This window comes from Tiliqua scincoides, chromosome 7, assembly GCF_035046505.1.
Source record: "Tiliqua scincoides isolate rTilSci1 chromosome 7, rTilSci1.hap2, whole genome shotgun sequence".
NCBI lineage: Eukaryota > Metazoa > Chordata > Lepidosauria > Squamata > Scincidae > Tiliqua > Tiliqua scincoides.
In genome coordinates, this window is record NC_089827.1 from 38,597,807 (window position 1) to 38,614,964 (window position 17,158).

A 17,158-nucleotide genomic window follows, 5' to 3' on the forward strand; every position below is an offset into this window, starting at 1 on the left:
ATTTGCTATCCTCCAATCTTCTGGCACCGTGGCCGTTTTGAGGGACAAGTTGCATACCTTAGTCAAGAGATCTGCAACTTCATTCTTCAATTCCTTAATAACTCTTGGGTGGATGCCATCAGGGCCTGGTGACTTATTGATCTTTAATTTATCAATGAGGTCTGAAACATCTTCTCTTTTAACCTCTATCTGATTTAACTCCTCGGTTAGGAGGGGCCGTTCGGGCAGCGGTATCTGCCCGAGGTGTTCTTCTCTGTATTTTATGTAAAAAGTACATCTTTAGATCTGTTATGTATGGGGAAGGAAAAACTTGCAATTAGTATTCTCCCTTCTTGCTCACTAAGAAGTAAACCTACCTCTGGCTTCTCATGTTCTGCCCAGGGCTTGCAAAGGCGCATGACAATTATTTTTGAAATGCTCCTTAAATTATTCAATGAATTAAAAAATCGTAAACATAGCCGGCTCCTTGCATCTAGGTTTTTGCCCTTGTGCACTGACCTACAACATTTCCTAACCCCCAGTGAACACTTAAACCTCTTTACTACAAAATGTCTGATTAATGGCCTGTCTGATGGCACTTGATAGGTTAACAGAGCCAGAGAGCTATGTAAAGGTGAGCTGGACTCTGTCACACATCAACGTGTCAGGAAAGTTTTGAAAGGCAGAGTGTTTGACTTCTGCTCAGATGATGCAAGGAACAGAAACGGGCGCCCTGCCTTTTCTAAATGGAAGGCGGATAATGCAACTTTGGAACGTCAAGCACACTGCTTGACGTGTACACAGGGGAGAACCACTTCAGTGACTGAGAGGAAACCAATTTGTTTGCTTCCTGAACATCATGTTGATAACACCACTTGACCAACCGTAACCCTGACTTAAATCTTACTTTTCAACAGGGCCCCATTCTGTTGTAACATTTTTAGCCAACCGAAAAATGCCCAGGGCAGGGGGGGGGGGAATCCAACTGTTATTTACATTAAGAAAAGCCTCCACTAGTGCCGGTGGGAACTTCTTTGCAGAGCAAATGACAGTTGGATCACCCTCCACTGATCAAGACCATGGGACAGGTATCATTAAAGTTGCTTCCTCCCTGCATCTTGATACATGATGGAAGGGCCACTCTGGTTGCTCTTGACTAAAAAAAAAACACAAATCAGTCAGGGTGAATGTTCCTTTAAATGCCATTGCATTTGCAGTGTCTTAGTATCTCCCAAACTGTGGGTTAGCACCCACCAGTAGGTCGCGAGCCAATTTTTAGTGGGTTGCGAAAAGTTTCTGAAATATTTTTTTAAAATTGCAAGCACCCTTGCCCAGTTTGCAGAAGAAAATTGCATCAGCGGGAAATCCGGATGCAGTGACTGCTCTCATGGCTGAAATACCAACCTGTGGTGTGATGTTATCTTCTTACCCTGAAATCAAAATCACATTTTCCGGTTTTTCTGTAGTAATTGGCATGCTGTAGATCACTGGTTCCCAACCTGTGGTCCAGGGACCACAAGTGGTTCACGAGACTCTGAGAAGTGATCTGTGAGGTCTCAAGAAAAAAAAAAAAATCACTTTTGATCACTTTCAGTGTCTCGCCATGCAAGCAATCTCTCATGGACCACCAAAGAGGGCAGAGAATGGACTGCCCACAGCCACAACTATTGAAGTGTCAGCTGTGGGCAGTCCGTTCTCCGCCCTCTCTGACAGTCCATGGGAGAGAACTTGGTAGATGAACCACCAGAGAGGGAGGAGACCAGACTCTCCACAGCCATGAGTAGTCCATGACAATTCCAATTTTTGTCTCAGTGGTCCATGGGCTTCTAAAGGTTCACTGTCATAGATCAGATGTGAACCCATTTTCAGTCTTTTGCCAGGCCTGGAAGTCCCTAACTGCACATCTTGCTCTCTGGTTCACCCTTAATTCTTTATTATTAATAATAAATAAAATATAATTTCTTTCTATATCACTTTTTTTTTGTCTAGTAAAGCCATGTGGGCCATGATACAGTGTCATTTTGAAAAGTGGGTCCCGGTGCTAAAAGGTTTGGGAAGCACTGTCATATTGTGCAGTTTGTCCCTTGGAATTCAGAGAAGTAGCCCCTGAATTTCTGTGGACAGGGTCTAATACATCAAGTTTCCCTGTCCATGTTTTCGAGGAGCACTTTCTCACCTGCATTTCCAAAGCTCATCAGAAGCACAGAACTTTCACATAACACTTGCTGTGTGTCCCTTTAAAGCACAGACTGGGATGTGAAAGAAATAAAGCCAAGCTCAGCCTCCAAGGCACCTCTTCCCATTTCTGAGTTTATTAAATGCTTCCTTTGCGGTGAGAATCACAATATTTGGCTTGCTGAAGCAAAGGGCAAAAAGTTACAATTCCAGGCACTGCCCTCAGTTTGGGGCCTGTTTTCTTTCCCTGTTGCAATATAAACACAAGAGCTAAAAAGAGAAAAGGGAGTTAGCATTCCAATACTAAAAATAAGTCCTAAGGCAACAGTATGCTGACAATGCTCCCATTTATTCTCAGATGTCAATTCCTGAATAGGAACTCTGTAGGCAGAATGTTGCTCTTTGGTCCTGATCCTGTGGTTCAGACTCCTGGCTGCAGGGTGCATATGACTGGTGCACAGATCCCAGTGCCAGTGCTTTGCTGCCTACGAGCCCTGCTGGATCAGACCAAACCTCCCTGCCTGCTTCAGCATCCAGTTTCCCACAGAGGCCAACCAGCTGCTCTGGAAAGAGCATGAGAGCTGCTTCTCAGCAGTTGGCATTCTGTAGATGCCAGTGTTGGCAGCTGACCCCACATCAACACTGGCACAGTGACAGTGCACTCACAAGTGGTGTAGCTAGGCTCCTCAAGAGCATCTGTATGGCAATAACAGGACCAGTGGCTGCCCCTCTACAGGACCTGCTGAAGCTTCCCACCCCACACCTAAGGTGAGGCAAGTTGCCTTTTATTCTATCTTTTGTACATTCATTCACATCTCACCCCTTCCCTCCACTCCTTTTTCCTAATGAGCAATGTTTTAAAAGCAGCAAGAGAAAAGCAGAAACGTATCATGGGCCGAGAGCAGGAGTTGGCAAACTTTTTTTCTCCAGAAATTTGTCCAATCCCATTTTAAAGGCTTCCAGGACAGATGCCATTACCACATCATGCGGCAAGGAGTTCCACAGACTAATTACGCACCTCCGCCTCTTATGTGGCATCCACAGGGCTATTATTTTTGAGTCAAAACATTTCTGTCCTTTCTTCCAGTCTATAGAAGATCCTTGGAGGTGACTCATAAATATATAACATGTACAGATAACGGTATAAAGAAAAACAAATACATTTGATAATCAGAACAAAAATTAATGTGTTGTTACGTACATAAAATCCTCAGCAGAGCATTTTCAGCTGTGGTTCAGGGCAGGGCTATATGGAGGGTTCTTCTTCTATCAGAAGAGAATCCTGGTTGATGGAGCAGCAAGCTCCAAGTTGTGATGTTCTTAATTTCTTTAAGCATAAGTACACAAGAAAAGCCCAGCTGGATCAGGTCAAAAGCCTATCTAATCCAGCCTCCTGTATCTCACAGTGGCCCACCAGATGCCTCAGGGAACACACAACAGGAGACTTGCATCCTCCCTCACATTGGCATTCTGAGGTAGCCTACCTCTAAAATCAGGAGGTTGGACATACCCACCACAGCTTGCAACCTGTGATGAATTTTTTTCTCCAGAAATTTGTCCAATCCCATTTTAAAGGCTTCCAGGACAGATGCTATTACCACATCATGCGGCAAGGAGTTCCACAGACTAATTACGCACTGGGTTAAGAGATACTTTCTTTTGTCCTAACTATCCCAACATTTTAGTGGATGTCCCCTGGTTCTGGTGTTGTGAGGGAAATGAGCATCTCTCTATCCACCCTATCCATCCCCTGCATAATTTTGTATGTCTCAATCATGTCCCCCCTCAGGCGCCTTTTTTTCTAGACAGAAGAAGGGAGAAAGATGAGGTTTTCAAGCAGGAGAGATCTGAAGTAGAGATGAGCAACTTCAGTGCCAGGGATCAGGTCTGGAATGGGGAATGGAGAATGCCTCTGAGTATACACAGAATATTTTTCCTCAACCCCAGAGGAACCATAATGGACTTCCGAGCAGCTTTCAGTCCCAGCACCCATCCTGTTCCAAATGACACTGAACAGAAACAGCTAAACCATCTCTATGGCATGGTGAAGGAATTGGCTCCCATGAAACCGACCATTTCACAAGGACTTGGGTGCCCTGAAAGCGACCAGTTCACATGGTGAAGAACTTGGGTGCCCTGAAACAGACCAGTTCACAAGGATTGGTTACCCTGAAACTGACCCGTTCACACAGTGAAGAACTTGGGTGCCATGAAACTGACCAGTTCACAAGGATTGGTTACCCTGAAACTGACCCGTTCACACAGTGAAGAACTTGGGTGCCATGAAAGTGACCATAAGAACATAAGAACATAAGAACAGCCCCACTGGATCAGGCCATAGGCCCATCTAGTCCAGCTTCCTGTATCTCACAGCGGCCCACCAAATGCCCCAGGGAGCACACCAGATAACAAGAGACCTCGTCCTGGTGCTCTCCCCTACATCTGGCATTCTGACTTAACCCATTCCTAAAATCAGGAGGTTGCGCATACACATCATGGCTTGTACCCCATAATGGATTTTTCCTCCAGAAACTCGTCCAATCCCCTTTTAAAGGCGTCTAGGCTAGACGCCAGCACCACATCCTGTGGCAAGGAGTTCCACAGACTGACCACGCGCTGAGTAAAGAAATATTTTCTTTTGTCTGTCCTAACCCGCCCAACACTCAATTTTAGTGGATGTCCCCTGGTTCTGGTATTATGTGAGAGTGTAAAGAGCATCTCCCTATCCACTCTGTCCATCCCCTGCATAATTTTGTATGTCTCAATCATGTCCCCCCTCAAGCGTCTCTTTTCTAGGCTGAAGAGGCCCAAACGCCGTAGCCTTTCCTCATAAGGAAGGTGCCCCAGCCCCGTAATCAGCCTAGTCGCTCTCTTTTGCACCTTTTCCATTTCCACTATGTCTTTTTTGAGATGCGGCGACCAGAACTGGACACAATACTCCAGGTGTGGCCTTACCATCGATTTGTACAACGGCATTATAATATTAGCCGTTTTGTTCTCAATACCCTTCCTAATGATCCCAAGCATAGAATTGGCCTTCTTCACTGCCGCCGCACATTGGGTCGACACTTTCATCGACCTGTCCACCACCACCCCAAGATCTCTCTCCTGATCTGTCACAGACAGCTCAGAACCCATCAGCCTATATGTGAAGTTTTGATTTTTTGCCCCAATGTGCATGACTTTACACTTACTGACATTGAAGCGCATCTGCCATTTTGCTGCCCATTCTGCCAGTCTGGAGAGATCCTTCTGGAGCTCCTCACAATCCTTCTGGAGCTCCTCACAATCCTTCTGGAGCTCCTCACAATAGTTCACATGGTGAACTATGGACCAGTTAACATGGTGAAGAACTTGGGTGCCCTGAAACAGACCAGTTCACAAGGACTGGTTACCCTGAAACTGACCAGTTCACACAGTGAAGAACTTGGGTGCCCTGAAAGTGACCAGTTCACATGGTGAAGAACTTGGGTGCCCTGAAACTGACCAGTTCACAAGGATTGGTTACCCTGAAACTGACCAGTTCACACAGTGAAGAACTTGGGTGCCCTGAAACAGACCAGTTCACAAGAACTGGGTGCCCTGAAACTGACCAGTTCACATGATGAAGAACTTGGATGCCCTGAAACTGACCAGTTCAGCCAATTTGCTCCATCGTCTTTTTGCAAACAGGGAAGAACAGATGCGCCCCCCTAGCAGCGATCGCATGCTTGCAAGGCAGGCGAGAGTCCCTTCCCTGGCCAACAGGGACCACTTCGAGCGAGTGGGGGCGGCTCCTTCCACTGCGTCGCCAGGGGAGGCTGACGATGCGTCCTCCCGGGAGGCTATATACAAGTTGCAGGCACTGGTCAGGGTTCAGAATTGCTCTCTAGGGAAAGGGGAGACGGTGCAAAGACGGGGAGGGGGCAGGCAGCACAAGGCATCGCTTGGTTTGCTCCCCCTCCGTCCTGCGTGGAAGTTTGCAGTTGGGATCAGTGTAGTAGCTGACAACTCCTCTGCCTTTAGGATGAATGAGATGAAAGTTGCGGTTCTGGGTAGCGAAGGAGCTGGGAAGTCTGGTAAGGATAAGATCCCCCCCCCCATTTAATCCAGGTGAATTCTGACAGGAGAGATCGATTGTGCCTCTGCAGGGGAAAGGTGTCCCACTTCCCTTGCTGGGGTGGGGGAGGAAGAAGGGGGGGATTGTCTTTTGTTGCTGTGCCAACCACTTTTTTGGTATATTTGCGATTTTATTTTCCAATTTATTTGAAGTTTGATCACCTGAAGCACGTGTACAGAAATTACAAAAGGTTTAGAGGGGAAAAAATACTTTTCTTTCTTAATACCTAGATACCTAGGGTTGCCAACTTTTTTTTTTTTTTTCCTGTTGTGCCTCTAAGAGCAACTCAAATGAATAATGATTTAGCAGGGGAAGTGATACCCAGTGTAAAAGTTGCCCCTGCTGAAATTCTGAATAACTTCCTGCTTCTTCAGGTACAGGAGCAGAACCAGTTCAAAAGTGGGTAGCTCTGGGTGACAGGGATAGCACGTAAGGGGAGGGGGGAAGAGTATGGTGACACAAGCCTATGCATGTCTACTCAGAAGTAAGTCCCACTAAATTCAATGAACCTTACTCCCAGGTAATTGCATATAGGATTGTAGCCTGGCACTGGTCAAAAGAATCAAAACTGGAATGGTTCATATATATTTGGTTAAATTTCAAAATTCAAATCCATTTTTTTTTTTAAATTTTGAAAATGCATCAAGATTCTGAAAGCTGAATTTGGACTTTAAAACTTTCAGAGCTGCAATCTGAGTTTTAATTTTGAGCATCACTTAAATAGTCCCTATATCTTTACTACTGCCAACTTCTAAGCACCTTTGCTTGGATAGAAACTATAACTCACTGCAACTATAAAAAGACTTGCTGCTGAGATAACATAAATTGAATCAGTGTCAAGCACCTCAGACTTGAGGGTGATAGTGATGATAAATGTCAGTTTGATAAACCTGTTTTTTTCCCCCACTTCACATTAGTCTCCTAAAACCTATAATGAGAGTTTGAAACTTTGCAGTCCTGACCTATGCATGCTTTCTCCATAACAAGTGTTTCACTTTTTCACAAACAAATCCGTTGCAACAGCATCACAACAATCCCAAGAATGTCTGCTGGGAAGCATGTCCCATTTTGTTCAGTGAAGCTGACTTCCCAGTAAGTGTGCATAGGATTGCTCCCAGTGTGCATCTAGATACCCCCAGGTTTTGCTCAGGCAGTTCTTTAAGAATGCAGGGGGGGGGCATGTTTCTCCAGTTTAGGGTTTAAGCCTGTGGTTCCCAAACTTTTTCAACTGGCAGCTCCCTTGACCTACTGGGCCATTGGCTGTGTCTTCCCATTAGGCCTACAATCCTATACATTGTTTCGGGTGGCAGGTTTTTTGGAAGGATCTCATGGCTCCCCTGGCTGGTTTCTATGGCTTTCCAGGGAACCACTGCTCACAGTTTCGGGACCACTGGTTTAAACAATACATTGGCGTCATGGGAGGAGTCATCCTTTGGAAAAGAGAGCATGAACAAGTGGCATGGGAAACATCTTCACGGAGTTACACAAACCTGCAATTCAGAGGATATTGTTTTCCTGGTTGGTCAGATGCAGTGTTGGCTGAGCTCAGGATATTTGTGGCTTTAGGAGATCAGATGTGCTGAATAACTGCATGCGACAGACCAGTGCTAAGGATGTATTTGCAATGCAACCAACAGGCTCAGTTCATCTGTTAATGGAATTTGTACCCCATCGCCCATCTCTGAAGGAGTTTAGCGTGTTGCAACAGAGGGACAGCTGACCCTTACTCTCCCAAGGGGCGAGTAACTGTCCACTTCAGAGCCATGTCTTTTCTAGTGCATGTTGCTGGTGGTTCTTCTACTTTTTAGTCTTTTTGGGACAGGGAGCCATTTAGTTATTTGGATTTCTCTGTAAGTGTTGGGGAATAGCAACACTGAGTGGTATTCATCAGTTGAGGGAGCATTTAGTTCTTTGAAGTGAAATTCTACGTGGTCCCTTGTAAAGGGTGTGTCTTTTGCAGATTCCTCATTGAGTATATATAACTTCCTGCTTGGTAACTTTTGCGTTGCAGAAGAGCATATCTTAGTCTCTGTTTTTAGCTATTACTTTCATCATACCTGCATGCATCCAGGGGCAGCTATTTAGGGCTCCTAATGTTTTAGTATTAAGAATCTTGATATGAGTATGAGGTTTTAACAGAAAAAATGAAAGAGAGAGATTTAGGTAGAGTAAAAAGATATTGGAAGCCTTTCTATGACTGGATAGATAATTTTAGTTAAACAATATTGATTGCTTAGATCAGGGGTGCTCAAACTTTCAACTTTAGGGATGCTGGACCTTTAACAAGTGTATAGAAGAGAGAATTTCAGCAGGTGCAGCTTGTCATCTGTGGGACAAGCATCCCTAAAGTTGAAAGTTTGAGCACTCCTGGCTTAGATAAATCCAAATTTCTATACTGACAAATATGATAGCTTTTGTATTGATGACTATTTTTCTTTTTAGTCATTTCTGATTTCTTTTTTGGAACAATGCATGTTGTAATCTATGGCCACTGTGTAACCTGTGTAGTCTCAGCCCATTTTCTAACCCATTTTCCTCACCTGTATCTGTAATAAATAAATAAATAAATAAATAAATAAAATAATAATTAAAAAAAAAGAATCTTGATGTGAGTAAATGTATGTGTGAGATTTGATCAGACTGTAAGTAAACTTCCTTTTTCAGTTTTAATCTTTGACCTTCTTTTTTGTACCTTGGTTTGCAAGCAGCCTGGGTCGAAGAGCAATAACCTTTTGCCCTAATCTAACAGTAAATGGCTTTGTGAACCTTTTTATTGAAAAGCAGGATATAAATATTCTTATTATTAATAATAATGATAAAATAATGGTTTGCATGTTGGATTTTGGCTGGGGAGATCTGGGCTCAAATCCCTGCTCATCTATGAACTTACTAGGTGATGCTGGACCAGTCGTGGTCTTTCTCAGCCTGACTGACCTTCCACTCAGAGAGAATTGTGAGAATTAAGGCTGCAATATTATGCGCACTTTCCAGGGAGTAAGCCCCACTGAAATCAATGAGACTTACTTCTGAGTAGATAGGCATAAGTTTGGGCTGTTAGTGGGGTAATAAAGTTCTTAGGCTTGTGAACTAGAGAATGGCATGGAAACACACATTTTTATTCCATTGGCATCAACCAGCAGACTAAAGGGATCCTGGGTTGATATATGTACATGGAGAGCAGTACTCTTACCTCTGGGCCCCAGTGAGTAATGCATTATTGACCAATCTGCAGTATCCTTCCTTCTGTGCAAAGGTCTTGAGGACCCTCCATCTGAAGTTGCAGTTTGAAGAGCTGACTCATAGTTGGATCAAAAAGTACTGCATGTCACCAAAACTGACCAATTGTTTCTAATGTTGGATCTGGTTCTCTCGTTGCAGCCCTAACGGTGCGCTTCTTAACCAGACGTTTCATTGGAGAATATGCCTCTGACTCTGGTAAGCCCCTGCAAACTTTGGAACTTTGCATCTACAGTTGGTTCTCATTATCTGCTAGGGTTGGGTCCCTGGAAAACCTAGTGGATACTGAATTAGCAGATACTGAATCATTGAGCCTATGGGGAAAATGGTATCAGGTTCCAGGGGACCCTCTTCACCATACATTATATCAATTTTATGACCCTGAATCTTATCTTGAAGTCTATGGGGCTGGGTGATAACCAGGGCTCATCAACATCTGATACTTCCTCCTCCTCCATGCTGGATATCTCTCATGTACTGAAGCTTGTAGTGAGGGAGATTTTTCCGTGCTTGCTGTTCCTTGACTCGTTGAAGGTTGCTGGCCCAACAAGCCCTTGGGGGTTGCTTCACCCATCATTTCTTCCTCCACCTGTCTCTTGGCTCCTTCCCTTGGCTTGCCCCAGCCCTCAAGCAGCCTTCCAGAGACCTCTGATCATCACCAGGGTTGTAAAGGTTCAACTGGTGACACCGAGATGGTGCCGAAGACAGAGGGGCAAGTCTGGAAATGGACACAAATGTGTCTGATTCTCCATGGGCCAATTCCAAAGCCCATTTGGCACAGTATTTGTGGATAATGAGAACAAAGTTGCATATGATAAGGTGGTAGAGGTTCTGTTCCTTGCAAATTAGTGAATTAGCAGATAGCAAATTCACGTATAAAGGAAACTGACTGTCCTTTGCATTTTGACTCAAGCATGATGTCTTTGGGCCTGGTAATGTGGGTCCCTGTTTCTTCCCCACCTCAGAAGGCCTTGTTTATTTTGAAAACTGGAATATTAATTGGTTTGCTTTAGCTATTTTACAGCCCTTTGTTTTTAAGATTCCTCCTGCTGTTTCAAGCTGCTTGGTTTATATTAGGCAGTATGGAATGTATTTATATTAACTATATACAAATGATGTATAACCTTTAGACACTGTTCACTGTTGGCGGAATCTCATGCCAGTTCATCTGTGTGCTCTGGAGACCAGAAGCCTCATTCAATATACATTGCAAGCTACAAATTCTCTCAGCAGTATTTTCTTCCACTATCTTGGGAACCTGAATGTCCCTATTCATTACACTGCTTGTTCCTCCTCCCTCCTGCTGCCACATCCTGCTTGCGCCTCCTTCCTTTGAGAATGGCAGGAATATTGGGTCAAATGAGTTGCTTTAAGCATGTGACCAGGACTGTTGTGCTTGTTTTCTATACATTAAAGGGCAACTGGGTTGACCTTTCTATAGATCAAAGCCATGGTTGAGAGGTAGAATGGCTTAACCTTATGCCCCCCACCACAGGCCCAGGTAAGGACCTGTGATGAAGACTTGAGCTGCCAAACAGGTTTATACAGGAGCAAATGATTCTTCAAGGGTCCTGGTCCTAGTATAATGGCTTTAAAGTTGTATATATTTCTTAGATTCCCTGCTGCATTGCCCATGCAGCCCACTCCTAAATCCTGGTATTTGGAAAGCGATCTGCCAATTTGGGTGCCTCTGATATCAACAGCAAAACTGGTGTCCAGCACCTTGCTTGATTGCTAACCATAATGTTTGAGATGCCCACATAGGTGGAAGACTTTACGCATACTGGGACCAGCATGGGAGCAGCTGTGGTGGTGATGGCAACCACTCTGTCCTGAAATAAGTGAAATGGGACCCGAGAATGCATAAATGACTTTCACAATCCAGGGAACACCCTTGGCTAGCGCAAGTCCCTTGCTGTAGTAGTTTTATGCCACCTTTGGAGTGCTGTAAAAGTGCTGTAAAGTAGTTTTATGCCACCTTTGGAGGAGGGAGGCCAGTACACAGACATGCACTAGTCTCCAGTTGCCAGCCCAAGCCCAGTTGGGCTGGTGGGGGAGGTAAGTTTGCTCTGGTTGAGCCAGGTCAACGCAGGAGTCCGGGGAGAGTGGGGAGGAGGTGTTTTGGGGTGTGGGGAGGGCAGGCTGTGGGAGGGCCCATGGGCAGATGGTGGGTGAATATGGGGCAGGGTCAGGATCCAGCATTTGTGCCAGATCCTAACCCTGGTCCCGGGTAGCCAGGGCCAGATCTGTGCCACCTCTTGAGGTGACACAGATCTGAGTAGCCCCATTGGGGCTGCTGCGGCTTTACCTGAGGTAAGGGGAAGCAATTCCCCTTGCCCTGGGCTGAGCTGCTTTCGATCCCAACCCTGCACTGGATACAGGGCAGACCAGCTGGTCTCCCTGTGCCAGCATGGGTTAAAATTGGACTGACAAACTCTCTGCTTCCAGAGCAAAAACTAACACATTTGTTGGTGTTCATTCTGACATGGAATGGGAACATTATTTCCTAGTTAAATTCTGCTTGAGGAGGCATGCCAGGTGTCGTGGCTGTGGCCTGGCTAAGTCAATTTTAATTTGATCCTTTACTGGCCTAAGCACTATGGCTACTATATTTTCAGCTTCATGATCATGCTTACTTCACTCTTGTTTCACAGAATGCATCTATACCAAGCATGTATGTCTGGATGGGAAGCAAATTAACTTGGAAATATACGACCCTTGTTCACAAGTAAGTTCATGGTCACCTCTGAAAGTACACTCTGCTTTGTATAAAGGACTGGTAGGAAAGAAAATGCGAAAGGAGATGTTCACAGTGCAGTCCTGTGAGCATATTTAGTGAGAATGAAACACCACTGTGTTCAGTATGCTTACTCCCAGTCCCAGGATGTATGCATAAGATTACAGCCATTGGGTCTGATGTGATGACTACTAACTTATAACTAAACAAGGTGTTACTCTAAGCATGCACTGAGCATGCACTTAGGCCCTATGAATTGGAGCCCCAGTGGGAGGGAGGGGGCCTTAATCTTTTGCTCCCTTGGTCCATATTTGAATTCTCCTCTGCCCTCATAGTTGCTATTTGACTGGAAAAGGACAAAAGAGCTCAATTGGTGTCAATGGGAAGTTTTCTCCCTGGTCAAATTGGAGTTACGGACGGGTCAGTTTGGATCAGGAACATGCTGGTGGCAAGGAGTTAAACCTCTGTCTCTCTGCCATCGTCCCAGTCTGAATTGGACTTCCTGCATATTTAATAAAGGGAAGAAGATGTTATATACCAAAAAATTCACATGCATTTAATTGGCAGGTTGTAGAATCCAGCTTTTCTAGCTACTGAAATACAACAGCTACCCTGTTGTAGAATTTAGGTGGATTTTTTAAAGCACAGAATGCACAGTCAGCTCTGGTCAGAGCATTGGAACATAAATGGGGAGGTCCATGTTCAAAATTTTGCTGTCAAGTTTCCAGGGCATCCTTGGACTTGTCACCATCTCACAGCCTAACCTACTTCATAGGGTTGAAGATAAATGTGGGAAAAGGCATGTATTTAGTTTTCAGCTCTCTGGAAGAAAAGCAGGGTTAAAATGCAGTAAGATAATAAGTAATTCAAGGTGCAAAGTTTCAAGTGCACCAGCACATACTGGATGTCCCTAATGCTGGATGCCCCTAACACAACCTCTCATGTTATCTGTCCCTTCAGTATGTTCTGTTGCTTTCCAGCCTCGACGGGGGAAGCTGTCCCTCACAGATGAGCTCCACTGGGCGGATGGGTTTGTCATCGTTTATGACATCAGCGACCGAGCCTCTTTTGCTTTTGCCAAAGCACTGCTGTTCAGGATACAAGAGTGCCATGCAGGAGCTTGCAAAAGGCAAGTAACCAAATGGTTGTGATTATGAAAATGGACAGGATGAGAATTCTTGGGTTTTTTTGTATAAGCAATTCTTATTCTATTTGGGAAAACAATAAATTGAGAATTCATTATTTAAAAGTAACCTGCCTCTTCCCAGTGAAACTTGGGAATTGTGGTTCTGTGAGCAGAAACTAGAGATTCTTTAGCTCAATGTTTCTCAAACTGTGGGTTGGGACCCACGAGGTGGGTCGCAAGCCAACTTCAAGTGGGTCCCCATTCATTTCAATATTTTATTTTTAATATATTAGACTTGATGCTACCGTGGTATGTGGCTGCACTGGGGGAAATGTGACAGACCTGTACTTTTAACAAGCTACTATGTGTATTCTTTCAACAATGGCAGTAAATGGGATTTACTCCTGGTAAGTGTGGGTAGGATTGCAGCCTAGGATTGTTAAAAATTTTCTTGCTTGATGATGTCACTTCTGGTGGGACCTGACAGATTCTCATTCTAAAAAGTGGGTCCAAGTGCTAAAAGTGTGAGAACCACTGCTTTAGCTGATGATTTTTAGCACTTCACCAAACTATAGGCCCAAACCAGACATGCAAAAACTCACATTGAAATCAGGATTTCTCATGGATGTAGTGCATGCTTGGATACAAAACCCATGTGTTTCCATATCTGAGTTTTTCCCATAGAATAAGCCAAGTATCTTTTCCACTTTTTAATATATGAGTTTAGGGTCAACCACGTGGGTTTGGAACATTTGACTGGAACCTATATAGTTGTCTCATATTCATGGGTTTTGTGTCCTCAGAAAAGGTAAGTCAAAGTACTTTTTAAAAAGTACTTAATAAAATAGCATAAGTTGAGTTAGAATTAGTTAGAAAGTCCAACTATTAGGTTTTGTACCAGGCAAACTTCGGTGAGGAGAGCATCTCACAAATGGGTCACCACAACTGACACCATCTGCCTAGCTTCAGAAAATGAGAGAACTTGGAAAAGGGCCTAAAATGGTGATCTCAGAAACTGTGGGAGAGGTTGTGTGGGATACAATCCTAATTTCTGTTCCAAGTTGATGTTTTTCATGGCAAATATATTTTGACAATTTTTTCGTCTGCCCTTCAGGGCCTCAGAGTCCTCCATTGTTTTGGTTGGGAACAAGCAAGATCTTTGCCACATGAGAGAAATTGGCTGGGATGAAGGACAGAAGTTGGCCTTAGATTACAAATGCCATTTCTGTGAACTGTCCGCGGCAGAACATTGTCAAGAAGTGGTGGCCATGTTCACCAAAGTCCTGAAGAACGTTACCTCTAACTCCAAAGGGAAAGAGAAGAGACGGCCCAGCGGCTCAAAATCCATGGCCAAACTGATCAACAACATGTTTGGGAAGAGAAGGAAGTCTGTTTAGTGAAAGGGCCACCAGATGCTTTATGGACAGAACGGACACTCAAAAAAGGGATCTATCAATACGTGTGGTGTTAGAGCTTCATTTGAAAGAAAATCATAGAACACTGTCAAATAATTCACACATACATGTTGATCACTTGAGGTCTTACCTGATAATTTACAGGGGAGTATCTGCATTGGAAAGTGCTGTTTGAGTTGATGTTGGATGCTATTAACATTCTTTCTGTGATGCTTAATATGATCCAGACATGCATGTTTTCACTTGATGCTACTAAGTCAGTGGGTAGTAAACATGGCAGTCATTGTCCAAACAAATTTAAGCATCACTAAGTCACATTGAAATCTTTGAAACCAGTTGGTCATGACAAATGCTAGCTGGATCGTGTCTGGCCAGTGTGACTGGGATTAAGGAGGGTATATTGTGGAATCACTAGATCAGGGCCTCTAAATCTAAGTTCTGTTCTAGCTCTGACATTAATCTGCTTGCAGGAGTTTTAAGAAAGTGGTTTAATTCAGTTTTCCCATCCAGTTTTTCTCTTGTTTAAATTTACACAGATTGTGAGACTCTTGGGACAGTGAGTTTCCATGTTTGCCTAGAATGACTTTTTCTTTTCCAGTGATCGCTTCCAAGTACTCATTCCATATTATCAGCAATACTTTATTTTCTTATAAACCATTTTAGTGCCTTTTGCACAGTAGAGTGATTGCAAGGTCACGGAGTTCTTCCTAATACAAACCTTGCACTAAATAAAATGAAATATTGACAGTGGTTTGATGGCCTGTTTGTAGTAAACTGGTGAAAAGAATGTGACATCTTATTTGCACATTTCTCTTTGGTGTTGGAGTCACTTGGTGTGTTCTGAGATGAGTGAAAAATTGATCCATGCAGTGGCGGACCTACCCCGCCCCACAATGATGCCCTCCCATGGGCTGTCACTGCCCCTGCGTGCAAATCCGCCCCCCACTCACGTGACCCAAGGCTGTGTTGGGGAAGCTTCCAAAGGCTTTCCCAATGCTATAAACAGTGCTTCCAGAAAACTGGAAGCACATTTTTTGACCCTTTTGGGAGCCTCAGAGAGGCGTCTGTGGGGTCCTACAGGTTTGCACCTGGGGCATTTGCCCCATTGACTATAATGGGAGGTCCGCCACTAGATCCATGATTGTGGCTGCATTCCTATACACACTTACCTGGGAGTAAGTCCTGTTGAACTCTATAGGCCTTTCTGATAAATAGACATGTATAGGCATTTGGTGTGACTTGGGGTTTCTGGTTTTTGTAATTCTGGGTAAAAATGCAAAGGTTAATCTTATGCAACTTCAAATGTGTACATTTGAAACATGCACTATTTACTACTTTTCAAAATATGCAATCCCCCCACACAATCCACCCTTCCAATGACGTACCAGTTTTAGATGGAATCCCAACTCATGGCCTCTGGTTTGTGTAAAACTACTCAGACATGTTCACCATGAGGTAGCCAAGTACTTCTGGATCTATAAATAACACAGGGGCTAGGATTCAGAGAACACATCCCCTTTCACTTGATAGAAAGGCCATGGGCATGTTCCATGATTTATAAACCCCAGTCCACAGCGACTGAAACAGCAGATGAAACAGCTACTTTCAGCTGTTTCATCCTTCCAGACCAGAGATCTCCAAACATTTTGGCCAGAGGACCGCATCAAATATCTGACGTGGTGTGGAGGGACGGAAAAAAAAAATTAAATATAAAATTTAAATAAATAAATTAGAGATGGGACTTAGATGAGTTAATAAATGAATGAATGGGCTCATTCATTCAACCTCTCTGGCCCTCAGAACACCCTCCAGAACACCCTCCAGACACCCTCAGAGCACAGTTCGGGTCATGTTCAGTTGAGTGGGCCAGAGGCTTTCAGAGGACAAGAGGTTGGCCATGGGCTGGAAAGAGGCTTGCTGCAGGCTGCATCTGCTCTGCGGGCTGGAGTTTGGAGACACCTGTTCTAGACCACTATTTTCTATATTCTATTCTGATGGACAGCAGCTCTCCAAGGTTTCAGGCTTTCTCATCTGTTCCTTTAACTGGAGATGTCAGGAACTGAACCTAGGAATTCCTCCATAGATCCTATGACCCCTCTCAGTTCACTGCATTTTGGCATTTGATTGTTGAGCATGTCAAGGAGATGTAGGATGGCAAGGCTGAGCATTTGTTAGAACTCCAAGAGGAGGAAAGTGTCCCTGGCCCCAGCTACTCTCCATCCTCCCTTTGTATGGGGCACCAAAGTAGCATCAGACAACCCTAAGGCTGCATATCCTTCCTTTTTCCAACTTAAGAGGACCCATTGAAAGTGCTTTGCCTTCCCTGGAGCATCCTAAATTCTGGAAGCAGTTTTGGGAGGGGGCTGGTGTTGGAAATGTGTAGAAGCCCT

The 17,158-nt window shown here is 44.2% G+C and overlaps 1 protein-coding gene across 1 annotated transcript; it reads left to right on the forward strand.

Moving 5' to 3' along the window:
* The first annotated feature begins 6,037 nt into the window (after positions 1-6,037).
* RERGL (RERG like) lies at positions 6,038-15,713 on the forward strand. The gene is made up of 5 exons (XM_066634288.1): positions 6,038-6,212; positions 9,632-9,688; positions 12,145-12,218; positions 13,208-13,356; positions 14,468-15,713. Exons 1-5 carry the CDS (start codon positions 6,161-6,163, stop codon positions 14,748-14,750), a joined length of 615 nt encoding a protein of 204 aa, XP_066490385.1. The 5' UTR covers positions 6,038-6,160; the 3' UTR covers positions 14,751-15,713.
* The last annotated feature ends 1,445 nt before the right edge of the window (positions 15,714-17,158 follow it).

Coding starts and splice junctions, on each gene's coding strand:
- RERGL (XM_066634288.1), top strand. CDS start 6,161: ATGAATGAGATGAAAGTTGCGGTTCTGGGTAGCGAAGGAGCTGGGAAG. Junction 9,689..12,144: donor AGAATATGCCTCTGACTCTG/GTAAGCCCCTGC, acceptor CTTGTTTCACAG/AATGCATCTATACCAAGCAT. Junction 13,357..14,467: donor CATGCAGGAGCTTGCAAAAG/GCAAGTAACCAA, acceptor TCTGCCCTTCAG/GGCCTCAGAGTCCTCCATTG.